We start from the raw sequence: 26,825 nt of genomic DNA, 5'->3' as shown, positions 1-26,825 counted from the left end.
TGGACAAGCTGGGCCGAAGGGCCTGTTTCCATGCTGTAAACATCTATGGCTCTAGCTGGGCAGGTCAGGTGTTTTTCACGTGTCGGCGCAGACTGGATGGGCCGAAGGGCCTCCGTGTGGTTCTGAGAGAGAAATTGGAAGAAGAATCGAGAGAGAGAGGCGGAGAAGGAAGAAATTGAGAGGCAAAGAAAGGCAGAAAGGAGAGGAATCCCGGAGGAAATCGCGACAAGCAGGGGGTTCACAGAATGGTCGAGAGGAATTTTATCGTCAAGCAGAATAGCTCCCTTTAACAGCATGACGCTGTCATGGGCTGAAGCGGCAGTCTGACAAAAGCACAATTCTGTGTGTGTGTGTGTGTGAGTGTTTATTTGGGCAGCTGGAAATGGTCCAAAGATATACAAACTGTCTACAAGACAGATCACTGGGGTGGTTCCACGTGTGGGAACCTCTGCAAAGTCCAGACTGCCCTCCTGCTTGTTCTACACTCCAGGGCACTGACTGCCGGCCTCCGCAAGTCACTCGCAGGCAAACATCCAACCAAGCTGACTTTTATTTCCTCTGACTGCGGTCTCCGAACCAGGTAAAGAAAAGTTGTCTTCTTGCGTGCCACGTTTCTCCCGGGAAAACGCTCTCTCTCGGAATTTAAATAGAAACCTTCCCATCCCCCAGCCGGCTCGTGAGAGCTCACGGAATTAGTTTGAATGGGGGGGGAGCTGTCGTTTTATTTTTCCTTTCTGCTCCGTCGAGATGGCACAGTGCTTCCTTTAAGATACGTAGAGAACCAGGAAATGTCATTCAGCTGCCTCGAAACTGATCGGAGCATCTATTAGTCGCTGAAACATCCCAGACTTTCCCTTGAAAGGACTCTTGCCTTTTGCTTTTTCAACTTGCTTTCTGTGTCAGGGCTAATTGCTCTGAAGCTAGTCCTAATTGCACCTGATTGTTTGGACTTGCATCTCCCCCCCCCTGTCCCCACTCTGATATTTTAATTCAAGGAAACATCCTGCTCTTAGTTCCCCCTCATTCTGTAAGGTGGGACGCATCCTTACAAAAGGTCCCCCGACCTTCCCTCCCTCATCTCCTGCCTCTGACTGATGGGAGCTGCGTTGCCCTGCCTCCAGTCACATCCCCTGGGTCTCCCGTGACAGCAGCAGAGCTCAGCGCTCGAGGGAGGGCTGTTGGATCGTAACTAAGAGCGGCGCAGCGGTTAGCCCTGCTGCCTCACGGCGCCAGGGACCCGGGCTCGATTCCCGACTTGGGTCACTGTCTGTGCGGAGTTCTCCCCGTGGGTTTCCCCCGGGTGCTCCGGTTTCCTCCCACAGTCCAAAGATGTGCAAGTTAGGTGGATTGGCCGTGATAAATTGCCCCTTAGTGTCCAACGATGTGCAAATTGGATGGGGTTATGGGGTTAGCACAGTAAGAAGTCTTCCAACACCAGGTTAAAGTCCAACAGGTTTGTTATTGATTTTGTCTGAAACCCACCTCTTCATTCACCTGAGGAAGGAGCAGCGCTCCGAAAGCTAGTGTTTGAAACAAACCTGTTGGACTTTAACCTGGTGTTGTCAGACTTCTTACTGTGCTCACCCCAGTCCAACGCCGGCATCTCCACATTATGGGGTTAGGGCAGGGGAATGGGCTTAAGTAGGGTGCTCTTTACCGAGGGTTGGTGCAGATGCGATGGGCCGAATGGCCTCCTTCGGCACTGTTGGGGTTTTACGGAGAGATTGCGGATGCTGGGAATCTGAAGGAAAACCCGAAAGCGGTGGATAAGCCCGGCGGGTCTGGCGGTATCTGTGCAGGGCGAAGCAGAGTTAACGTTTCGAGTGCAAATAGCCCTTCTTCAGAACTGCAGAGGGGTCAGTGGGCCCGAAACGTTAACCCTGTTTCCCTCCCCACAGATACCGCCAGACCTGCCGAGTTTATCCCGCGTTTTGGGTTGGACCATAACCCCCACCTGCCTGGGGGGGGGGGGGGTTTCCGAGTGGCTATTCCAGGTCGCTGAGCTCCATGTCCCGTGGGTTCCACTGAGCCCTGATTAGTGTCAGTTCGACGAGCGCTGAGCAAACGTTCAGGCCGTGGGTCCAGCCCAAACTCCGGCTGGACCCTCCCAGACCAGTGAGGGGATGGGAAACAGGGGCGGGGGGGGGGGGGGGGGGGGGGGGGGGGGCAGGGGGCGTCTTTTGCATGCGGCCGAGGTTCTGGATGTAAAAGATCTCTCTGTGACCTTCCGAACAAAGGCAGGGAGAGGTCAGCCTGTTGCACGAACCGATATTTATTCTCAAACCAACATTGATAAAATCGGTTGTTCTGCTCTTATTTGCACCTTGAGGTTTTGGGAGCTTGACGTGCACAGATTGGCTGTCCCATTCTCCCCATTGGCTGTCCCATTCTCCCCATTGGCTGTCCCATTCTCCCCATTGGCTGTCCCATTCTCCCCATTGGCTGTCCCATTCTCCCCATTGGTTGTCCCATTCTCCCCATTGGCTGTCCCATTCTCCCCATTGGCTGTCCCATTCTCCCCATTGGCTGTCCCATTCTCCCCATTGGCTGTCCCATTCTCCCCATTGGCTGTCCCATTCTCCCCATTGGTTGTCCCATTCTCCCCATTGGCTGTCCCATTCTCCCCATTGGCTGTCCCATTCTCCCCATTGGCTGTCCCATTCTCCCCATTGGCTGTCCCATTCTCCCCATTGGTTGTCCCATTCTCCCCATTGGCTGTCCCATTCTCCCCATTGGCTGTCCCATTCTCCCCATTGGCTGTCCCATTCACCCCATTGGCTGCAGGGCGCTTTGCAGGATGTGAACGGTGCTATATAAATGCAACCTCGTCCTTTCTTACTAAGGCTGTCAGATAACCTTCAGCCGCGACCATTTCAAAATCATTCACAAAGTTTGCTTTTGTCACCCCACATGTTCCACCTTTTACTTTGTTCACGGGATGTTGGGGTCGGTGCCAAGGCCCAGCGCTTGTTGCCCATCCCGAATTGCCCCTTGAGAAGGTGGTGGGGTGAGCCGCCTTCTTGAACCCACCGCAGTCCCTGTGGTGTAGGTACACCCACTGTGCTGTTAGGGAGGGATTCTGACCCAGCGACAGTGAAGGAACGGCCGATATATTTCCAAGTCAGGATGGTGAGCGACTTGGAGGGGAACCTCCAGGTGGTGGGGTTCCCAGGTATCTGCTGCCCTTGTCCTTCTAGATGGTAGAGATCACGGGTTTGGAAGGTGCTGCCTAAGGAGCCTTGGCGAGTTGCTGCAGTGCATCTTGTAGACGGTACACACGGCTGCCACTGTGCGCCGGTGGTGCAGGGAGTGAATGTTGAAGGGGGTGGATGGGGTGCCAATCAAGCGGGGCTGCTTTGTCCTGGATGGTGTTGAGCTTCTCGAGTGTTGTTGGGAGCTGCGCTCACCCAGGCAAGTGGAGAGTCCATCACACTCCTGACTTGTGCCTTGTAGATAGTGGGGCGATGATTAGATCCTCTCTTGTAGGAGATGGTCATTGTCTGGCACTTGTGTGGCGCGAATGTAACTTGCCACTGACAGCCCGAGCCTGGGTATTGTCCAGGTCTTGCTGCGTTTGGACACGGACTGCTCCAGCACCTGTCATGGACAATCCACCTCCGACTACCTCCACCTGCTATCATCCTGCCCACACATTCCCTGACTTAGGAACGGTGTCCTCTGAGGTTAGCTCCGAATCTCCGAGTCCAGCGATGTCCAATCGGAACAGTCACAGTAAGCGCTTTGTTCAAACCAGCAAGGACGTCTTGCATTTACATAGCGACTTCCACCACCCACTTTGAGGCACTTCACAGCCGGTGGAGTCTCTGTGGAAGCGGAGCCCCTTTCGTAATTTGGAAGAGCGCGCCAGCCAATCGGGGGGGGGGGGGGGGGCACAGCAAGATCCCAGAAAGAACAAGCACGTGAGAGCGTGCAGATAACCTGCCTCGCTGTGACGTTATTTGCGGGGTTGGCCCAGGGATAACGCCAGCCCGGGAGCTATTCGGAATTGTGGCGCTGGGGTTCGCTCCAGGCGTCACCTGGAATGACGGCGCCTCCGGCAGCGCGGCGCTCCTTCAGTGCGACACTCGTGCTCAAGCAGGACCCGAACCCATGCCCCAGCCCCCCCCCCCACCACCACCACCACCACCACCACCACCACCACCCTCCCCTCCGCCACACCAAACTGGCACCAGTCTGGCGCGACCCTCTCCTATCCATTCCACCCCCCATCCCCCCCCACTCCGCCACCCACCCCGAGCGTTGCACTGACCTCCGACCTCTCCAGGGCGTCCCGTCACCGCCCGAGACAATTCTCGCTTCGCGCCGTTCTGACATCACGTCGCCGTGGGTGAATTTTTCGGCGCAGCCATAAGCGGTGTGTGTGTGCTCGTGTGTGAGGGGTGAGTGTGTACGTGTGACGTCTGTGTGTGTGTGAGATTGTGGAGGTGTGAGGTGTGTGTGAGTGTGTGACACGCGTGCATATGTAAGAGTGTGTGTATGCATGTGTGTGTGAGGTATATGTATCTGTATGTGTGAGTTAGTGTGTGTGTGGTGTGAGGTGTGTCTATGTGTGAGTGTGTGTATGAGTGTGTGTGAGGTGCCTGTGTGTCTGTTTGAGTGTGCATGTGTATGAGGTATGTGTGTATATATGTGTGTGCATGAGTGTGTGTGTATGAGATGTGCAAGTGTGTGTATGAGGGTATGTGTGTGTGTGTGTGTGTGCGAGGTGTGTGTGTGAGTGCATGCATGAGCATGTGTGTGCATGAATGTGTGTGTGTCTGAGTGTGTGTATGTGCATGAGGATGTGTGTGAGTATGCGCATGAGTGTACAAGTGTGTGAGTGTTTGTGTGTGAGAGTGCATGTGCTTGAGTGTGCAAGTGTGTTTGTGAATGTGTGAGTCTATGTGTGTGTCTATGTGTATGTGTGAATCAGTGTGTATGTGAGTGTGTGTGTGAGTGTGCAAATGTGTGTGTGAATATGTGTGTGTGTCTGGATTGTGTGTGAGTTGTGTGTGTGGGTGAATGTGTGCGTGTGAGTGTAAGTATGTGAGTTTGTGTGTGTGTGTAAGTCTGTGTGTTTCTGAGTAAATGTGTGTGTGTGAGTCTGTGTGTCTCTGTGAGTGTGTGTGAGTCTCTGTGGGTGTGTGTGAGTCTGTGTTTGAGTGTGTGTATAAGTCTGTGTGTGAGTCTGTGTGTCTCTGTGAGTGTGGGTGTGTGAGTCTCTGTGGGTGTGTGTAAGTCTGTGTGTGAGTGTGTGTGTGTGAGTCTCTGTGAGTGTGGGTGTGTGAGTCTCTGTGGGTGTGTGTAAGTCTGTGTGTGAGTATGTGTGTGTGAGTCTCTGTGAGTGTGTGTGTGTGAGTCTCTGTGGGTGTGTGTGTGTGAGTCTCTGTGAGTGTGTGTGTGTGAGTCTCTGTGGGTGTGTGTGTGAGTCTCTGTAAGTGTGTGTGTGTGAGTCTCTGTGAGTGTGTGTGAGTCTCTGTGGGTGTGTGTGAGTCTGTGTTTGAGTGTGTGTATAAGTCTGTGTGTGAGTCTGTGTGTCTCTGTGAGTGTGGGTGTGTGAGTCTCTGTGGGTGTGTGTAAGTCTGTGTGTGAGTATGTGTGTGTGAGTCTCTGTGAGTGTGTGTGTGTGAGTCTCTGTGGGTGTGTGTAAGTCTGTGTGTGAGTGTGTGTGTGTGAGTCTCTGTGGGTGTGTGTAAGTCTGTGTGTGAGTGTGTGTGTGTGAGTCTCTGTGAGTGTGTGTGTGTGAGTCTCTGTGGGTGTGTGTAAGTCTGTGTGTGAGTGTGTGTGTGTGAGTCTCTGTGAGTGTGTGTGTGTGAGTCTCTGTGGGTGTGTGTAAGTCTGTGTGTGAGTGTGTGTGTGTGAGTCTCTGTGAGTGTGTGTGTGTGAGTCTCTGTGAGTGTGTGTAAGTCTGTGTGTGAGTGTGTGTGTGTGAGTCTCTGTGAGTGTGTGTGTGTGAGTCTCTGTGGGTGTGTGTAAGTCTGTGTGTGAGTGTGTGTGTGTGAGTCTCTGTGGGTGTGTGAGTGTGAGTCTCTGTGGGTGTGTGTAAGTCTGTGTGTGAGTGTGTGTGTGTGAGTCTCTGTGAGTGTGTGTGTGAGTCTCTGTGGGTGTGTGTAAGTCTGTGTGTGAGTGTGTGTGTGTGAGTCTCTGTGGGTGTGTGTAAGTCTGTGTGTGAGTGTGTGTGTGTGAGTCTCTGTGAGTGTGTGTGTGTGAGTCTCTGTGGGTGTGTGTAAGTCTGTGTGTGAGTGTGTGTGTGAGTCTCTGTGGGTGTGTGTGTGTGAGTCTCTGTGGGTGTGTGTAAGTCTGTGTGTGAGTGTGTGTGTGTGAGTCTCTGTGAGTGTGTGTGAGTCTCTGTGGGTGTGTGTGAGTCTGTGTTTGAGTGTGTGTATAAGTCTGTGTGTGAGTCTGTGTGTCTCTGTGAGTGTGGGTGTGTGAGTCTCTGTGAGTGTGTGTGTGTGAGTCTCTGTGGGTGTGTATAAGTCTGTGTGTGAGTGTGTGTGTGTGAGTCTCTGTGAGTGTGTGTGTGTGAGTCTCTGTGAGTGTGTGTGTGTGAGTCTCTGTGGGTGTGTGTAAGTCTGTGTGTGAGTGTGTATGTGTGAGTCTCTGTGAGTGTGTGTGTGTGAGTCTCTGTGGGTGTGTGAGTGTGTGAGTGTGTGTGTGTGAGTCTCTGTGGGTGTGTGTAAGTCTGTGTGTGAGTGTGTATGTGTGAGTCTCTGTGAGTGTGTGTGTGTGAGTCTCTGTGGGTGTGTGAGTGTGTGAGTGTGTGAGGAGCATGAAGAGGGGGTGTCGAAAGCTGACAAAAAGTTTCCAGACAATTTCCCCCTGAAAGTGAAAGTATCTCTCAGGGTTAAAGCTCAGGGAACAGCAGCTACTCCGCAGTTGGTGTTCCGCTTCTCCGCCAGGTAAGCCGTCGTCATCTTTTTGTCCAACCTGGTGATTGTAGAAATTCAATACCTTCTGCAAACATCAGCAACAGGTTCTGAGCTTAAAGGCGGGGGGATGGAAATAGGGCTTGCAATCTCTTTTTCTATTCCCCTTTCTCCTTCTATCTCTCTCTCTACCCTTTCTCTGACTGCTCGGTCTACCTTTTCCCCTGTTTTTCCTTGCGCTCACTCTGTCTCACTCCGCCCCACCCTCCGTCTCGTTACCTCTTCCGTTCTTATGGTGCATCGATTCATTTCTCACTCGCTGAATCTCTCTCTCTCTCCCTTTCTCTCTTTCTCTCTCTCGCTCTCCCTGCCCCCTCCTGCACCATTACTGTGTCTGAGGTGAGGCAGCCCTCTCGCTATCTTGCAACTGCGGCTCAGGTCAACGTCCCTGTTCGGAGTGTGTTGGGGGCAGGGTGCAGTGGCCCCGGGGAGCCTCAGCGATTAGAATTTAAGGTGCAGAAGGAGGCCATTTGGCCCATCGAGTCTACACCGGCCCTTGGAACGAGTATTTTACTTAAGCCCACGCCTCCACTCTATCCCCGTAATCCAGTAACCCCACCTAACCTTTTGGACACTAAGGGCAATTTAGCACGGCCAATCCACCTAACCTGCACATCTTTGGACTGTGGGAGGAAACCGGAGCACCCGGAGGAAACCCACGCAGACACGGGGAGAACGTGCAAACTCCCACACAGACAGTCACCCGGGGCCGGAATTGAACCCGGGTCCCTGGCGCTGTGAGGCAGCAGTGCTAACCACTGTGCCACCCTGCCTCCCCTTTAAGAAGACAGTGTCCCTTTAAGAAGACTGTCCCCTTTAAGAAGACTGTACTCCTTTAAGAAAACAGTGTCCCTTTAAGAAGACTGCCCCCCTTAAGAAGACAGTGTCCCTTTAAGAAGACTGTCCCATCTAAGAAGACTGCCCCTCTATGCCCTTCAATATGGCCGTGCCCCTGTAAGAAGACAGTGTCACTTTAAGAAGACTGCCCCCTTTAAGAAGACTGTACTCCTTTAAGAAAACTGTCCCTTTAAGAAGACTGCCCCCTTTAAGAAGACAGTGTCCCTTTAAGAAGACTGTCCCCTTTAAGAAGACTGTACTCCTTTAAGAAAACAGTGTCCCTTTAAGAAGACTGCCCCCCCCCCTTAAGAAGACAGTGTCCCTTTAAGAAGACTGTCCCGTCTAAGAAGACTGCCCCCTCTATGCCCTTCAATCTGGCCGTGCCCCTGTAAGAAGGTGACATTGAGCCTTGACGTTTAAAGCCAGGAACCAAAAAACATGTCAACGTGCCGCCAATCAGGGGTGAAGCTGAGACAGGGTGCCGGGAAATCACGTGGGACATGGAATTTAAACAAATTGCCATCAGTGTTTGCATTTAAGTTAATGATGAGTGATATCACCTTGGAGCATTTACCAAACCAGCTGGTCTGGATCTGAGCAGCTGACAACACCGTGCATTTATATAGCGCTGTTAACGCAGGGGGCTGTGGGGTCCCGGCGGGTTGTAGGCCTGGAGGCGGGAGGGAGGGAGGGAGGGAGGGAGACCATGCTGGGGGTTTGTTAACTGGGCCAGGAACCACAAAACCTGAGGTTGGGGGGGACTTATCACTTTGCTGATCTCCCAGGGGAGATACGGGTCTGTCTCCTTTTATTTATTTTGGCATCGGAATGATGAAGGGACGGTCACGGGCAGAGAAAACAAAACAAACAAAACAAGGTGAATCTTGACAGACCTGGCAGAGTGACGAGACTTTGGCGGAACCTTTCCCGACCTTCGCCGAGCCTTGAGCGGACACTTTTCCCAATCCGTGGGAAGGGGCTTCTCGAGGGGAGTAAATACTTCCACAAAACCCCACGTCCATCAGATCCCCTACCGAACATCTTAGGACCTGGGAGGGGGGAGGCCATTCAGCCCCTCAAACCCGTTCTGCCATTCAACTAAATCATGCTTGATCTGTATCTGATCCCCAACTCCGGCCCGACTTGGTTTTTGTGAATTTCTTTCCCCCCCCCCCCGACAATGCAGTCAATCCCAGTTTTGATGGTTTCAACTGATCCCAAGCTATTTTTTCAGGAGAGAAAGTTGCGGATTTCCAACTGGCCATTGGGTGAGGGAGCATTTCCTGACACAACACAGAATGGCTCTAAGTTTAAGGTGCTATCACCTTGACCCGACCCAGATAGCTTCCCACTAGCTGCTGTGTCAAATTCTTTGACCTCCCAAACCCACGACCTCTACCATCTAGAAGGTCAAACGGCAGCAGGTACATGGGGGACACCGCCCCCTGCAGGTTCCCCTCCGAGCCACTCTCCACCCTGACTTGGAAATATATCGGCCGTTCCTTCACTGTCGCTGGGTCAAGAATCCTAGAACACTCTCCCTAACAGCACTGTGCGTGTACCTACACTTGGAGCACTGTGTACAGTTCTGGGCCGGGTCGGAGAATCGGCGGGGGAGGGGGGACGACTGCTGAAAGCGCCCCCCCCCCCCGCGGTGATTCTCCGCGCTCAACAGGCTGAGTGCCCGCTGAGTCCCGCCGGCATGGTTTACATCTGGTCTCACCCGGCGGGACCTCAGCGTTCTGGCTGCGCGGGCCGTCCTGGTGGGGGGGGGGGGGGGGGCAGGGGGATCCGACTCCGGGGGGGGGGGGGGGGCCTCCACGGTGGCCAGGCCCACGATCGGGGGCTACCGATCAGCGGGCGCGCTCATCCGCTATGTTCCTCCGCGCCGGGCCCCTTTCGGGCTCCGCCAAGCTGCGCGGGGGCCGGCGCGGGGACGGCTGTCGTGCATGCACTCCAGCGCCGTTCCAGCCCCCAAGAACAGGAGAATTACTGGGCCTGGAGGCCCGTTGACGCCAGCGTCGCTCGCGCCGGTTTTGACCACCGTTAACACTTGGCCGCGATATCACAGAATCCCGGCCCTGGTCTCCATATACCTTCCTTAGACCACACCTGGAGCACTATGTACAATTCAAATTAAGGGGCAATTTAGCGCGGCCAATCCACCTACCCTGCACATCTTTGGGGTGCGGGTGTGAGACCCACGCAGACACGGGGAGAATGTGCAAACTCCACACGGACAGCGACCCAGGGCGGGATCGAACCCGGAACAAGGAAGATTTTCGTCTCTTACACCAGAACCGAAAAGTTATACTTACCAAGAAAGACTGAATAGAGTGGGGATCGTTTTCACTAGAAGGAAGCAGGGACAAGGGTTGATCTGATAGAGGTGGTTAGAATTACAAAACACATCGGGCAGCTATCACGAATGCTGCAATACACATAGACAGAGGAGTAGAGGATGCAACTGGTGCTGAAACGTCCGACTCGTACAAGTTTATATTTACGGAGCTACCCCTTCACTTCCCACCCAAGTCAGATGAGTCAGGGGTACTCTTTCCTCTGGCTGGTCCCTGGGTTCAGGTCCCACAGCAGGACTCCGAGCACAATAGAAAATCAAGGCTGCGGAGCTCCTAGTGCAGTGCTGGGGGAGGTACTGTACCTTGCGTGAGGCTTAAATCGAGGCCCTGTCTGCCGGCGGCGGATGGGGGGGGGGGGGGGGGGAAGAACTCTCCCCAAGTGGTCCTGGCCAACATAGAATCATAAAATCTCTACAGTGCAGAAGGAGGCCATTCGGCCCATCGAGTCTGCACCAACACTTCGAAAGAATACAATACCTGGGCACAGCCCCCCAACCCTATCCCACTGACCCCACCTAACCCTTTTTGGACACTGAGGGGCAATTAATCACGGCCAATCCACCTAACCTGCACACCTTTGGACTGTGGGAGGAAACCGGAGCACCCGGAGGAAACCCACGCACACACGGGGGGAGAAAGTGCAAACTCCGCGCAGTCACCCGAGGTCGGAATCAAACCCGGGTCCCTGGCACTGTGAGGGCAGCAGTGCTAACCACCGTGCCACCATGCCACCCCAAAACATTTATCCTCAATCAGCATCACATTATCCAGTGGGATCTTGCTGTGCACAATTTGGTTGCCGCTTTTCCCACATTCAACGTCTCCAAAAGTACCTCATTGGCTGGAAAGCCCTTGAGGCATCTTTGAGCCACGAAAGGTGCTATGAAAATGCAAATCTTCCTTTCCTAACGACCACGGCTACAGTCTGTTGCTACGGCGTAGGGACACAGGTGAGACCCCAGTTAATAGCCACCAGTCCGATACAGCGAAGCAACCGGTTAATGAACGATTAACGGAGATCAAAGCCAATCGCTAGTAAAATCCACAAGATGTCCGGAAGAAACCTCTTGACTCAAAGAGCGGGGGGGAACGATGTCCTTAGAGAGTGATATGAAGAGGGACTGGGAGGAGGCTCATGTAGGGTATAAACACCATCCCGGAGCAGATGGGCCGAATGGCCTGTGCTACAAATTATATATAATTGCTGGTGGTGAAAAGAGGCAGATTGGTGAAGCTTCCTGTTTTTCACTCCCCTGGACAAACGCAAGAATGCCAAATTTCGAAACGATCGCAATTTATACTTGAGGAGAAAGGGGTTCTGATTGGCCGAGACGTTGCCACAGCGAGAGCAACGGATAACTATAGGCTTCCCAAGCTCCCAGGTGATTCAAAAAGGGAACATATTCCTTTTGTTTTGAGAGACCCCGTGCATGAATGTACGGCGCCTAGAGCAAGTATAAATAAGCTACGCTATCAGCTCAACGGATCGTCTTATATTTGTTGTTAGCACACTCAGGAATGTTGAGAAAGTACTGCCCAGTCGCGCAATCACGTCATATTTGTTCTTCATGCTCAATGGCTGCTTCTCGGAGCCGCCTCTCCCAGGATTCCCTTCCTCCCAACATCTCCCAACTTACAAAACCCGCGTCCAGTGTTGCCAAACCCACCACCCAAATTGCTTATCCTGTCCGTAGAGTTTATCCGGATCAACTCTAGTTGTGCCCGGCTCATTGCTCAGTGAAAGATTTCACCCTGTAGGTTCAACGGGACTTTCAGTGGCGGAGGTGTGGCAACAGTCTCCCCGTGTCTGCGTGGGTTTCCTCCGGGCGCTCCGGTTTCCTCCCGCAGTCCAAAGATGTGCAGGTTAGGTGGATTGGCTGTGATAAATTGTCCCTTGGCGTCCAAAAAGGCCAGGTGGGGTTGCTGGGTTACGGGGATAGGGTGGAGGCGTGGGCTTGAATAGAGTGCTCTTTCCAAGGGCCGGTGCAGATTTGATGGTCCGAATGGCCGCCTTCTGCACTGTAAATCCTCTGAACAGTCTGACAGTCTATTGTTCATAGTCTTGGGCCAACGCCAAGATAATTCAAGCTCACAGCAGTTTCTTGGAATTGGTACATTTGGTCCCAATTCTGGATCCCAGATTGTGTGAAATCTCTCGCACAGCAGTGTGGCAGCCACGCCGTGCATCCTTTATTGGTGTGAGCAATAGGATATATTCTCTTCCAGTCCACAAACTGGAGTCAGTCCAGTCCATTAGCTCGCGAACTCAAAGCAAACAGGTGTTTTGGTATCGTCTGCTTGCCGGCTTCATACCCTGTTTCAGCTACCTCGGCGTATTTCGACTGGTCGCGGAGACCTCCCTCTCTCCCAGAGACCCTGACTCTCCCCTCCCTCCACTTGAGAGTCCCATCATCGATTCAACAATAATAGATTGCTTTTATGAAGCACCTTCAGTGTTGTAAAACATCCCGGGAGGTCTCGCTGAAGTGTTTACCGGGCGGCACGATGGTTAGCACTGCTGCCTCACAGCGCCGGGTTCGATTCCCGGCTTGGGTCACTGTCCGCGTGGAGTTTGCACGTTCTCATCCGTGTCGGCGTGGGTTTCCTCCGGGTGCTCCGGTTTCCTCCCACCTCCAAATATGTGCAGGTTAGGTGGGATTACGGGGATAGGATGGGGGGGAGTGGCCCTAGCTGGGGTGCTCTTTGAAAGGGTCAGTGCAGACCCGATAGACTGAATGGCCTCCTGCATTGTAGGAACTCTAAGGGGGCTATTGGAGTAAATCCTGCGCAAAGAGGTAGATTTTTAAGGAGCGTCTGATGCGAGAGAGGCAGAGAGGTTTGGGGAGGGATCTCAAGAGCTGAGGGCCCCGGGCCACTAAAGGCACATCCGAGGGATTAAAATGGGAGATGTTTTGTTCTGCTCTTGATGTAGCAGAAGCTGCTTCTTTGATGTGCGCTCTGACAAAGGAAGGTTCAGACTTGGAGATAGCTTTAACACGTTTATTAAACTATTAATAATTCTCCTACTTGGATTCAATGCTACTGTTAATCCTTCTATAGCTACTCAGACTGACTAACCAGTCTGCTACAATCCACGTGGTGGGTGTGATGTGTTTCAAATCAACCCTGTGTACACACTGAGAGTCTCCACTGGAAAGAGACTGAGCATGTGTGATGTGTCCTTTTATATGGGTTGGTGTAATGCCCTCCTGTGGTAGTGTCACCTCTGTGTGTATCGTGACTGCCCATTGGTCGTGTCCTATCTTACTGACCTATTGGTTGACTGTCTGTGTGTCATGTCTCTGGTGCTCCCTCTAGTGTCTAGCTAGGTGTAGTGTATGCACATTAACCCTTTGTGTACTTACAGTGATGTATATCACCACAGGAGATGCACAAGAGGTCAGAATTGGAGGAGAATAGAGTTGTCGGAGAGTGAGGGATACAGTCACAGAGGGATTCGAACAGGAGGTTGTGGATTTTAAAATGGTGGGGATAGCATTCTAACTAAACTAAAATGTCGAAAGGAAACTTAACACAAGAAACCAAAGTGTTATTCCCTGGGGTGTTGCTGAATTCTAGCCCCTGTGGTTCCCATTGGGCATGGTGGGCCTAATGTCCGCTGGTGCATCCCCTGTTTATAGCTGTGTGCAGATAATTAATACATATCACCTGCTTCTTCTAACCCTCACAAAGCCATTAAAAAATGTGGAATGTAATTAACAAGATATTAACAGTGGGGTGCGGGCAGCGTAGTTTGAGATGTGTAATATGATGGGCCAGTGAGGGGAAGCATTGCAATCTTGGAGGTTCCTCATAATAAAGCCATGGATGGAGAGGTCATTGTGAAATGCAAAAGTCATTAAATGAATGTTCCTTTCTTTCTGTTGTGCAGCGGAGTGACCCTTTGGCAATCCAATGCCAATCCTGAAGAGCACCTTAACCAGGTTGAGCCCCACCAAACTCTATGGGGGGCCTGTGAAACTGCACAAGGAAATAATATTGGGCAGCAGGATGGCTGACGGACCCAACCCTTTCGAGGAAGACCTGAGCGACGTGATGAGTCCCCTTGCCAAGGACGCAAGCCAAGAGAAGAACCCTTTCTTCGAAGGGGAGGACGAAGAGACAGCGGCGACGGAGAGTCTCAACAGAAGCCCCCAGACAGGCGTGGCCACCGCGCCAAAGAAAAACGGGGGCGAGAAACCCGGAGGCTTGAAGTCGTCGCTGAGGAAGGCTTGGGGGAAGAGCAAGGTGAAGGCAAGGTCGCCCAACGAGGAGAAAAGCGAAGAGAAGAAGTCATTCTTTAGACTCCCGTCGCCCCTGTCCGACCCAGACGTGATCTGGAAGAGCCAGGAGAAGAAGCAAAGACGCAGGGAGTCGGAGGAGCTTGCCTCGCCAGTGAAGATCAGCAACGGGCCGGAGAAGAAGGGCCCCGTGGACTTGGAGTCGAAAACAAAGATGTCTTTCCTCAAACGGAACAAGGTTAAGGCAGAACCATTGCCAGAGCAACAGAGGGACGCAGTTCCTAAAGTCAAGGAGCCCCTGTCAGGTATGATCACCTCCCACCCTCATGGAGACCCGTGGTCTGGATCATACTCACAACTCTGGTGGGATTATGATGCATAATTGTGGGGAGGATGATATCTGAAATTAGGGGATAGGAATGTAAATAATGACCAGAACAAGGAGGCATAGTTGGAGAGTTAGAGCCAGGGTGTTTAGGGGTGGAGCCAGGGAGTAAACCTTCACATAAATGGGGACGGAAATCTAAAACTCTCCCCCCACAAAACATCTGTTGAGGCTGAGAGCCAATTGAAAATGTCAACACTGGGCTGATGGATCATTGTTGGGTGAGGATATTAAAGGATTAGCAACCGGGGCGGGTAGATGGCATCAAGATGCAAAAGAGCCACGGTCAAATTGAAGGGTGGAACAGGCTTGATGGGGCTGAATGGCCTGCTCCTGTTCTTCGGTAACCTGCAGCAAATAAAGGTCAGGAACAGCACCAAACCCCATTGGCTTCCGAAAATATCAGAACTTGCATTTCTTAAAATGGTTGTTTGGCAAATCAAAGCTCGAGCAGAGCTGAAGAAAAAAAGGGACAGGCTGTCAAAGTTTTCCAGCTAGCATTCATCAGGACAGATTCGCAAGAACACCAAATCGCAAGAAGAGAGAGCTGATTGGTTGGTAAATGGATTGGTCAAGGCTTTGCCTTGGAAAATGCACTAGGGGACAGTTAACTGCCTAGCTTTATTTAAATTCAAACCAAGCAGGTGGACTCTGATTGGTCAATTGGCAATGCCAAAATTAGATTCGGCACTCTTGTGATGCAATCCTGCATGATGTAAAGTTTTGTCAACAATTGTTCCGATTAATTCTGACTGCTTGGAATCAAATCTGAATTTGGTTGAATTGGGATTACGGTGCAGGGTTTAAGTTGCATTACCATTGGTTAATTTTGAGCGGTTAATCTTTCTTTTTCAGTTCTTGAGATCAACAACCTGATTCAGGAGCGGGACCTGGTGGCGGCCGACGGCCACATCATTGAGCTGGAGGAAGAGTGCGACAGGGTGAAGCAGCAGAGTCCGGAAGGCGCCAACACGAGCAAGGACAGCGGGCGGAAGGAAAAGGATGTGGCGCTTCTCTACGCGGCGTTGGAGAGCGAGCTGAGGAAAATCGTGGTGGAATCTCTGCGCCAAGCACTCCCGGCCGTGCACCTGGAGCAAATGGTGCAGACCATCGAGGAGGAGGAGAAGGCGGACAAGGCATGGGCCGGTCGGGGAGGCGCTTCCCGGGGAGGCGGAAGGCCCAGGGAGCTGAGGAGGAAATGGAGGGAAGCGGTGAAGGGGTCGGTGGCCGAGAGATTGTCAGGCGAACGGGGGGGCGGGTCAATCCACCAGTGCTTGAGAAAGCTGAAAGAGCAGACTGTGAGTGACTTGATCTCAGTCCGAAAGAACCTCATTCCGGCCTACCCGAAGGATTATGAGGTGTTCAATGTCTATGTGAAAAGCTACCACGAAGGGCTGGCTTCCTGTCTCTCTGAGCTGGGCCGGGAAGAATTGGAAATTCAGGAACTCTACCACTTTCTCCAATGGTGCCACAACGATTACTTCAGGTGAGAACGCTCCCACGTTAGCGCGAGTGCCGGCTGAGAGGCCGTCCTGAGATACCACAGCAACAAGCAGGGTGCATCATGGGATTGGTAGCCGCAGAGAGCAATGGTCCAGCCAGTTGCTATGAATAGGAAACGCTGCCCGTCAGCCTTTGGGCTCACCGAGGGAATCAAGGGGCCAAGGGGATGGTGCAGGGAGTTGAGATCAGCCCTGATCTTACTGAATGGGGCAGCACGGCAGCATTGTGGATAGCACAATTGCTTCACAGCTCCAGGGTCCCAGGTTCGATTCCTGGCTTGGGTCTCTGTCTGTGCGGAGTCTGCACATCCTCCCCGTGTGTGCGTGGGTTTCCTCCGGGTGCTCCGATTTCCTCCCACAGTCCAAAGATGTGCAGGTTAGGTGGATCGGCCGTGATAAATTGCCCTTAGTGTCCAAAATTGCCCTTAGTGTTGGGTGGGGTTACTGGGTTATGGGGATAGAGCAAAGATGATTCTGGATAGGAGCGAAAGCAACAGGGTAGTTGTTATGGGGATTTTAACTTTCCAAATATTGACTGGAAACGCTATAGTTCGAGTACATTAGATGGGTCCGTTTTTGTCCAATGTGTGCAGGAGGGTTTCCTGACACAGTATGTAAATAGGCCAACGAGAGGCGAGGCCGTATTGGATTTGGTACTGGGTAATGAACCAGGACAGGTGTTAGATTTGGAGGTAGGTGAGCACTTTGGTGATAGTGACCACAATTCGATTACGTTTACTTTAGTGATGGAAAGGGATAGGTATATATCGCAGGGCAAGAGTTATATCTGGGGGAAAGGCAATTATGATGCGATGAGGCAAGACTTAGGATACATCGGATGGAGAGGAAAACTGCAGGGGATGGGCACAATGGAAATGTGGAGCTTGTTCAAGGAACAGCTACTGCGTGTCCTTGATAAGTATGTACCTGCCAGGCAGGGAGGAAGTGGTCGAGTGAGGGAACCATGGTTTACTAAAGCAGTCGAAACACTTGTCAAGAGGAAGAAGGAGGCTTATGTAAAGATGAGACATGAAGGTTCAGTTAGGGCGCTCGAGAGTTACAAGTTAGCTCGGAAGGACCTAAAGAGAGAGCTAAGACGAGCCAGGAAGGGACATGAGAAGTCTTTGGCAGGTAGGATCAAGGATAACCCGAAAGCTTTCTATAGATATGTCAGGAATAAAAGAATGACTAGGGTAAGTGTAGGGTCAGTCAAGCACAGGAGTGAGAAGTTGTGCTTGGAGTCCGAGGAGATAGGAGAGGTGCTAAATGAATATTTTTCGTCAGTATTCACACAGGAAAAAGACAATGTTGTTGAGGAGAATACTGAGATTCAGGCTACTAGACTAGAAGGGCTTGAGGTTCATAAAGAGGAGGTGTTAGCAATTCTGGAAAGTGTGAAAATAGATAAGTCCCCTGGGCCGGATGGGATTTATCCTAGGATTCTCTGGGAAGCTAGGGAGGAGATTGCTGAGCCTTTGGCTTTGATCTTTAAGTCATCTTTGTCTACAGGAATAGTGCCAGAAGACTGGAGGATAGCAAATGTTGTCCCCTTGTTCAAGAAGGGGAGTAGAGACAACCCCGGTAACTATAGACCAGTGAGCCTTACTTCTGTTGTGGGCAAAATCTTGGAAAGGTTTATAAGAGATAGGATGTATAATCATCTGGAAAGGAATCATTTGATTAGAGATAGTCAACACTGATTTGTGAAGGGTAGGTCGTGCCTCACAAACCTTATTGAGTTCTTTGAGGAGGTGACCAAACAGGTGGATGAGGGTAAAGCAGTTGATGTGGTGTATATGGATTTTGATAAGGTTCCCCATGGTAGGCTACTGCAGAGAATACGGAAGCATGGGATTCAGGGAGATTTAGCAGTTTGGATCAGAGGTTGGCTAGCTGGAAGAAGACAAAGGGTGGTGGTTGATGGGAAATGTTCAGACTGGAGTCCAGTTACTAGTGGGTGTACCACAAGGATCTATTTTGGGGCCACTGCTGTTTGTCATTTTTATAAATGACCTGGAGGAGGGTGTAGAAGGATGGGTGAGTACATTTGCAGATGACACTAAAGTCGGTGGAGTTGTGGACAGTGCGGAAGGATGTTACAAGTTATAGAGGGACATAGATAAGCTGCAGCGCTGGGCTGAGAGGTGGCAAATGGAGTTTAATGCAGAAAAGTGTGAGGTAATTCATTTTGGAAGGAATAACAGGAAGACAGAGTACTGGGCTAATGGTAGGATTCTTGGCAGTGTGGATGAGCAGAGAAATCTCGGTGTCCATGTACATAGATCCCTGAAAGTTGCCACCCAGGTTGAGAGGGTTGTTAAGAAGGCGTACGGTGTGTTAGCTTTTATTGGTAGAGGGATTGAGTTTCGGAGCCATGAGGTCATGTTGCAGCTGTAACAAAACTCTGGTGCGGCCGCATTTGGAGTATTGCGTGCAATTCTGGTCGCCGCATTATAGGAAGGATGTGGAAGCATTGGAAAGGGTGCAGAGGAGATTTACCAGAATGTTGCCTGGTATGGAGGGAAGATCTTATGAGGAAAGGCTGAGGGACTTGAGGCTGTTTTCGTTCGAGAGAAGAAGGTTAAGAGGTGACTTAATTGAGGCATACAAGATGATCAGAGGATTGGATAGGGTGGACAGTGAGAGCCTTTTTCCTCGGATGGTGATGTCTAGCACGAGGGGACATAGCTTTAAATTGAGGGAGATAGATATAAGACAGATGTCAGAGGTAGGTTCTTTACTCAGAGAGTAGTAAGGGTGTGGAATGCCCTGCCTGCAACAGTAGTGGACTCGCCAACACTAAGGACATTCAAATGGTCATTGGATAGAGATATGGACGATAAGGGAATAGTGTAGATGGGCTTTAGAGTGGTTTCACAGGTCGGCGCAACATCGAGGGCCGAAGGGCCTGTACTGCGCTGTAATGTTCTATGTTCTATGTTCTATGAGTGGAGGTGTTGACCTTGGGTAGGGTGCTCTTTCCAAGAGCCGGTGCAGATTCGATGGGCCAAATGGCCTCCTTCTGCACTGTAAATTCTATGATCTATGACACACCTATTCTTCCTGATCAGTTGTCTGAAATCTCACTACCAAGCTTAGAAGGTGGGTAGATCTCCAAGGCACCCAACTGCACAGGGATAATTTTGCAATGGGTCACTTCACGTACGCACACCCTCAATCTGTCCCTCGAACGGTGCCCTCAGGGCGGGTGTGGTGCAGGGGCGCCCATCAAACACCACAAGCCGCCATTTTTCCTTCATGGACGCTACAGTTGGCTTCCTTGTCCCTGGGCTAACAAGGGGGTGCTAAATCAGCCAAGGTATTCCCCTTGACCATGCTCCATTAATCCCAAATGGAAGGCGTGTCTGTATAAAATGCTACAATGGAGAGCCATGATTGGACGATTGGCGAATGTCTCCCCTCCCTCCTCAACATAGCCAATCAGATTGTCAATGCTCGGAGACCTTTCGCCCATAACTGGGGTAATACAAGGCTGCTTTTTCCCCTCTTCATTTTTTCATTGGATGTGGGCGTCGCTGGGCCGGGCCTGGCATTTGTTGCCCGTCCCTATTTGCCCTCGAACTGAGTGTCTCGCTCGGCCATTCCAGAGAGGGGGCAGATAAGAGTCGACCACATCGCTGTGGATCTGAAATCACGTGTAGGCCAGACCGGGTAAGGACGGCAGATTTCCTTCCCTGAAGGACATTAGTGAACCAGGTGGGGTTTTACGACAATCGATGATAGTTGGTCAACTGGTTTCGATGGAACCATAGCCCATTGGATTGGCTGCAGTCGACGGGATAATGAATGTTTGCATTTATATAGTGCCTCGCGACACCTTGGGGTGGCCCAAAGCACTTTACAGCTAATTAAATGCTTCCGAAGTTGTGATTAATCTCGCACCCAACAGGCTCCCACAATTGGGGTTATCACCAGGTTAACTGGGTTAGTGATGTTGATTGTGCCTCAATCCTCTGGACTGCGGACTTGAACCCACAACCTTCGGCCTCAGAGGTGAGACTGCGATCCACAATGCCACCGCTGACTCTTACAACTGTCCCGATTGTTTTCCTTTCAAAGGGAAGTGATGGGACACGAGGAACTCACTACACATATTCGCAAACAGCAACTGGGGCCGTTGCTACCAATGGAAACAGTTAAGACTCTGGAGGCTGACTGTGTTTCCATGGTGAAGGTAAGATCAGGGAGTTTGCTTAATCCGGCATTTCGAGAAAACAAAATCCAAACCTTCCAGAAATTGGAACTTAGCTGGTTCTAACCGATCCTAACCACTTCCCAATCTATACCACCAAAATCTCTGCGCTCCTCCAACTTGGGTTTCTAGTAGCCCCGATTTCAACCTTTAACCCTGGGCGAGCGATGGAATGTCCTCCCTAAACCTCCCTCTCTCTCTCTCTCTCTCTCTGTTTCTCTTTCACTGTCTAAGATGCTCCTTAAAACCTTCCTCTTTGATTAAGACACTAAAAGATTTGGTTCTTAGGGGTCGGTTTGCAGGATTGAAGGAGCTGGAGCAGGGGGAAGTGTTTAGGTACATGCAGGTTCGAGATTTTGCCAGAAAGGAGATACAGAACTTCCCGGAGGAGCCGGCCTCCACACTGCTGGAGGAGGTGCTGGCGACAGGGGGACTGGAGCAGGGGGCAGTGTCAGCGGTGTACGGAGCTATTTTGGAAGAGGAGAAGGCACCACTGGAAGGGATCAAGGCAAAGTGGGAGGAAGAGCTGGGAGAGGGTATAGAGGAGGGGGTCTGGTGTGAGGTGCTCCGGAGAGTGAATGCCTCCACCTTGTGCGCGAGGTTGGGGCTGATACAGCTGAAGGTGGTATACAGAGCGCACCTCACGAGGGCGTGGATGAGCCGATTCTTCGAAGGAGCGGGGGTGGGTGGGTGGGGGTGGGGGGGGGGGGGGGGGGGGGGTCGCTAACCACGTTCATATGTTTTGGTCCTGTCCCAAGCTACGGGACTACTGGAAGGAGGTGTTTAGGGTAATTTCTAAAGTGGTGCACGTGAAACTGGACCCGGTCCCCCGGGAGGCCATAGTCGGGGTGTCGGACCAGCCAGGGTTGGAAACAGGTGCGGAGGCAGATGTTGTAGCCTTCGCCTCGTTGATCGCCCGACGGCGGATCCTGATGGGTTGGAGAGCAACCTCTCCACCCTGTGCCCTGGGTGGCGGGGGGACCTGTTGGAATTCTTGACTCTTGAGAAGGTTAAGTTTGAACTGAGGGGAAGGATGGAGGGGTTCTACAATTCATGGGCATTATTCATCATGCACTTTCAAGAACTGGATAACATCGAACATTGGTTGGGGTGGGTGGGTGGGAGGGTTGGGGGGAGGGGGGCGATGGGTGTTAATGGGGGCTATGGGTGATTCCTGATTCCTTTTTGTCATTTGTTTATGTGAACATGCGGGTGAATGTTTTGGGTTTGGTGGGAGGATGGGATCGTTGTTATTGATATGGGGAATGACATATTCGTTGCTGATTAGTGTTTATTGTTGGTGGGTGTAAATTGGGGAGAAAATGCGAAAAAGGAGAATAAGAAAAAAAAATTTTTTTTAAACATTCCTCTTTGACCAAACGTTCAATCACCTGTCCTAATATTTCCTTAAGTGGCCCGGTGTCAACTCTCGTTTGCTAAAGTTCCAGTGAAGCCTGGGGTACATTTTACAAGGGTGCTACAGAAATGGAGTTGTTATTATATTCTGGGCCGCTAATGTGTCCCACCCCTGCACTCGGGTCAATAGCGTGAGTGAACCAGTGTTGGTGGATGAACCTCAGGAGGTGCTGGAGCAGGGAGTTTGACCTTAGTCTTGGCCTAGTTCCTAATGAGAAGGTGAGCATAGTGCAACTCTAACGTAACCTGGCACTGGCGTGTTATAGTTAATTCAGGATGCCTGAGTGGATGGGTACATGGCAACATGGACTTTTTACATGCATGGCTTAATCTGGAGTCCTGGGAGTGGCTCTAATGTCCTTTCCATCAAGCTTGGCTGATCATAGTTTTTTGAAGAATAAAGGGGTTAAGGGTTATGGTGTTCGGGCCGGAAAGTGGAGCTGAGTCCACAAAAGATCAGCCATGATCTCATTGAATGGTGGAGCAGGCTCGAGGGGCCAGATGGCCTACTCCTGCTCCTAGTTCTTATGTTCTTATGTTCTTATCAGGAGCCTCTCCCGCTCTTAGCGTCAGTCTTTGGCACGTTTGGAAGGATTTTGCAGGTCGATATTCAACGCGATTGACCGCGTTACGCGCGCACCTTCCTTGACCGTCACGTCCTGGGGTGGGATCGAATCTGAAGGTCCAATCTCAAGAGGAAGGGACCCCCCCCCCCCCACCCACTGTGTCCCAAGACCTCGGTAGTTTGGTGCTTAGAGAGACCAAACTAAGACTTTTGTAAGAATTGGAAAATGACACACTGGCCCAGTAACAGGCACCTTTCAGAATGGAGGGTTTCGGCTCGTTGTTGAGGCTGAAGGAATGTTATTCCACTTACCTGACCTGTGAGAACTCGGAGATGCTGTAGGGGCCTGAATTGGGGACAGTACCTTTCCCCATTATTGGGAATACTGTTCTCCATCATTGGGAATAATACCATTCCCCATCATTGGGAATACCGTTCCCCATCATTGGGAATGCCATTCCCCATCATTAGGAATACCGTTCCCATCATTGGGAATAATACCGTTCCTCATCATTGGGAATAATACCATTCCCCATCATTGGGAACACCGTTCCCCATCATTGGGAATACCGTTCCCCATCATTGGGAATAATACCTCTCCCCATCATTGGGAATAATACCGTTCCTCATCATTGGGAATAATACCATTCCCCATCATTGGGAACACCGTTCCCCATCATTGGGAATAATACAGTTCCCCATCATTGGGAATAATACCGTTCCCATCATTGGGAATACGATCCCCCATCATTGGAAATAATACCATTCCCCATCATTGGGAATAATAACGTTCCCCATCATTGGGATTAATACCGTTCCCCATCATTGGGAATAATACCATTCCCCATCATTGGGAATACCGTTACCGATCATTGGGAATAATACCTCTCCCCATCATTGGGAATAATACCATTCCCCATCATTAGGAATAATACCGTTGCCCATCATTGGGAATAATACCGTTCCCCATCATTGGGAATAATACCGTTCCCCATCATTGGGATTAATACCGTTCCCCATCATTGGGAATACGATTCCCCATCATTGGGAATAATACCATTCCCCATCATTAGGAATAATACCGTTCCCCATCATTGGGAATACCGTTCCCGATCATTGGGAATAATACCATTCCCTATCATTGGGAATACCGTTCCCCATCATTAGGAATACCGTTCCCATCATTGGGAATACCATTCCCCATCATTAGGAATAATACCGTTCCCCATCATTAGGAATAATACCGTTCCCCATCATTGGGAATAATACCGTTCCCCATCATTAGGAATACCGTTCCCCATCATTGGGAATAATACCGTTCCCCATCATTGGGAATAATACCGTTCCCCATCATTGGGAATAATACCGTTCCCCATCATTAGGAATACCGTTCCCCATCATTGGGAATAATACCGTTCCCCATCATTGGGAATAATACCGTTCCCCATCATTAGGAATACCGTTCCCCATCATTGGGAATAATACCGTTCCCCATCATTGGGAATAATACCGTTCCCCATCATTAGGAATACCGTTCCCCATCATTGGGAATAATACCGTTCCCCATTACTACCATCCTTCGCCTTGCTGAGTGCAAAGTTAACCTTTATGCTTTATTTCCTTTATGTTTTAAAGTCACAGATTACAAAAAACATGGACCAGGAACTCTCCACAGAACAAGGAAAATGGAAACAGGGAAGCGGAACGTTTCATTCCGAGCTGGCAAACAGGGTGATTCAGGTAATGTCATTTGTGGAGTGTGTGTGGGGGGGTGGGGGGGGGGATGTAGACAGGGTGTTGCCCCAGGCTGCAGGGATTAAAATTCGAATTAGAACCCGGGGGACTGGAGACTGGAGTTGGGACCACAGCCATATCAGCCGTGATCTTATTGGTTGACAGAGAGAGCTCGCAGGCTGAATGGCCTCCTCCTGTCAATCATAGAATTTACTGTCCCTAAGTCCGACGTTCCAATGACTTGCTCATGACGTGTGAATCCACCGACAAGGCCATCATTTATTGCCCATATCCCTCCCCAGAGAAAATGGTGGCGAGCTGCTGGAAATCGTATGGTGTGGGTACGCCCAAGATCTTTATTTTGGCAGTGGTTTGATACAACTGAGTGCGTTGCTTGGCCACTTAAAAGGGCAATTAAGAGTCAACCACATTGCTGTGTGTTTGGAGTCACAGGAGGGCCACACCTGGTAAAGACGGCAGACTTAATCTCCTGGGCGGCACGGTGATTAGCACTGCTGCCTCACGCCGCCAGGGACCTGGGTTCGATTCCGGCCTCTGGTGACTGCCTGTGCGGAGTTTGCACGCTCTCCCCTTGTCTGCGTGGTGTTCCAGTTTCCTCCCACACTCCAAAGATGTGCAGGTTAGGCAAATTGGCCACGCTAAATTGCCGCTTAGTGTCCAAAGATGTGCAGGTTAAGTGGATTAGCCGTGAACAATATGCGGGATTACGGGGAGAGGGCGGGGGGAGCGGGCCGTGGTTAGAATGCTCTTTCGGAGGCTCGGTGCAGACTCGATGGGCCGAATGGCCTCCTTCTGCACTGTCGGGATCCTATAATTCTATGAAGGACCTTGGCAGGTCTTGTGACCATTGGTAACAAGGTCAACATTTTTATTGTCTATTAATCAAAATTAAATTTCCTGTACTGTCATATGGCAGGGTTTAAACTCACGTCTCTAAAGCATTAATTTGGGGGCCTCAGTAATAATACCCCAGTAACATTAACACCATGGGGGGGGGTGGGGGTCACAGATTCAGGATACAGGGTTGGCCATTTGGAGGACATTTCTTCATTCTGGGGGGTTGTGAACCTTTAGAATTCTCTGGGACAGAGGACTTTGGATATTGTTGAGTAGAAAGAGATTGATTTTTAAAAACATTATCAGAAAAAAATTGACTTGAAAAGGGATGGGACCAAAAAGGGGTCCCTGAGGACGAGAGTCCCACTTTTATTGGGGTCTCCCCTGATAGTGAGATTCGGTCTCTGAAAGAGAACAAAGAAAATTACAGCACAGGAACAGGCCCTTCGGCCCTCCCAGCGGGATTCCTGACGGTTGAGATTCCCCCTCTAGAGGAGGTTCCGATGGAGGAATATCCATTTAAATGCTCCATTCAACGTGTCTGCTATTTTTCTTCCCCTCAGCTCCTAACTGAACATGTTGAACGATCGGCCGCCGCCACAGAGGAACTGGGGTCCCAAGTTGCTCTCTGCTGCCTCTGCAGCCTGGCTGACTTCCTGCAGAGGTACGGGTTCCAGCGTGCGCTGGTTCGGAAGGGGGGGGCGCGAGGGTGGTGGAGGGAGTGATGGCGGTGACCGGAGGGGGGGGGGGGGGGGGAGGGGGGAGTCAGTGAATGGCCTCCGGGTCTATCCCACATCGTCACCGTGTCTTTGTGCACCTGCCAAAAGCCACAGCGAGAGTACTCCATTGGCCGAAAAGCCCTTTGAGACAGTGGAAAGGCGCTATGTAAATGCAATTCGTCCTCTTATTTTTTTTGTTTCATTGCATCTTCAGGCCCCCAAAGGGCACTCGGCTTTTTTATCTCATGTTCGATCTCAGAGGAATGTTCTCAAAGACTTGCATGAGCAGAGAATGCATTCTGCGGGGAGCCGGGCAATTAATTATCTCACATCTATTTGGCACCAAACGTGCTTGGTGACTTGCCAAGCGCAGATTCGAGAGCTGGTAAGAGCCGGGGGAGGGGAGGCAATTGAACTAGCATCTTGCCGTGCAGACTTGTCAAAGGGATGAGGTATGAGTGAGCCAGGGGGGGCAGAGAGATTGGGATCCTCGCAGATCATTTGGCAGCCATTTCCCCCACAGCCAATCTTTTCACAACTGGGAGGTTGGGCATGGCGGAGGCTACAGTGGCTAGCACTGCTGCCTCATGGCGCTGGGGAAACCGGGTTCGATCCCGGCCGTGGGTGACTGCCTGTGCGGAGTCTGCACGTTCTCCCCGTGTGCGCGTGGGTTTCCTCCGGGCGCTCCGGTTTCCTCCCGCAGTCCGAAGTTGTGCAGGTTGGGTGGATTGGCCGCGATAAATTGCCTCTTAGTGACCAACGGTATGTAGACTAGATGGAGTTACGGGGATACGATGGGGAGTTCGCCGAGGTAGGCGGCTCTTTCAGAGAGTCGGTGCAGATCCGATGGGCCAAATGGCCTCCTTTTGCCCTGTAGGAATTCTATGGTTCCAATAGCCAGCTGCCGACGGTCAAGATCTGGACTGAAGACTCTCAACTGGCATTGGGTGAGCTTGTAATAGCTTGGTGCCAACGTAACAGGTTAACAACTCAAAGGCGCCCAATGTATCTTGGAAGTAACAGACAACGGATCAAAATCACTGCCATTTATTGGTGGAAAGTATAAGCT

The 26,825-nt window shown here is 51.2% G+C and overlaps 1 protein-coding gene across 2 annotated transcripts in view; it reads left to right on the top strand.

The window, feature by feature from the left end:
* The first annotated feature begins 448 nt into the window (after positions 1–448).
* Positions 449–26,825, top strand: part of LOC140402357 (exocyst complex component 3-like protein 2) — a 43,226-nt gene continuing 16,849 nt past the window's right edge. The window contains exons 1-6 of one of the 2 annotated variants that reach the window (XM_072490080.1): positions 449–580; positions 14,016–14,669; positions 15,605–16,235; positions 20,332–20,446; positions 24,081–24,185; positions 25,601–25,701. In XM_072490080.1, the coding sequence (XP_072346181.1) occupies positions 14,039–14,669; positions 15,605–16,235; positions 20,332–20,446; positions 24,081–24,185; positions 25,601–25,701 (1,583 nt within the window). In that variant the 5' untranslated portion in view covers positions 449–580; positions 14,016–14,038. Of the gene's footprint in view, positions 581–5,739; positions 6,900–14,015; positions 14,670–15,604; positions 16,236–20,331; positions 20,447–24,080; positions 24,186–25,600; positions 25,702–26,825 lie in introns of those variants that run through there. The other variant, XM_072490081.1, reaches the window with a different exon arrangement.

Source organism: Scyliorhinus torazame, chromosome 25 (genome assembly GCF_047496885.1).
Source record: "Scyliorhinus torazame isolate Kashiwa2021f chromosome 25, sScyTor2.1, whole genome shotgun sequence".
Taxonomy (NCBI): Eukaryota; Metazoa; Chordata; class Chondrichthyes; order Carcharhiniformes; family Scyliorhinidae; genus Scyliorhinus; species Scyliorhinus torazame.
Note: the sequence above shows the minus strand (reverse complement) of the source record. Positions and strands in the feature narration are given on the sequence as shown.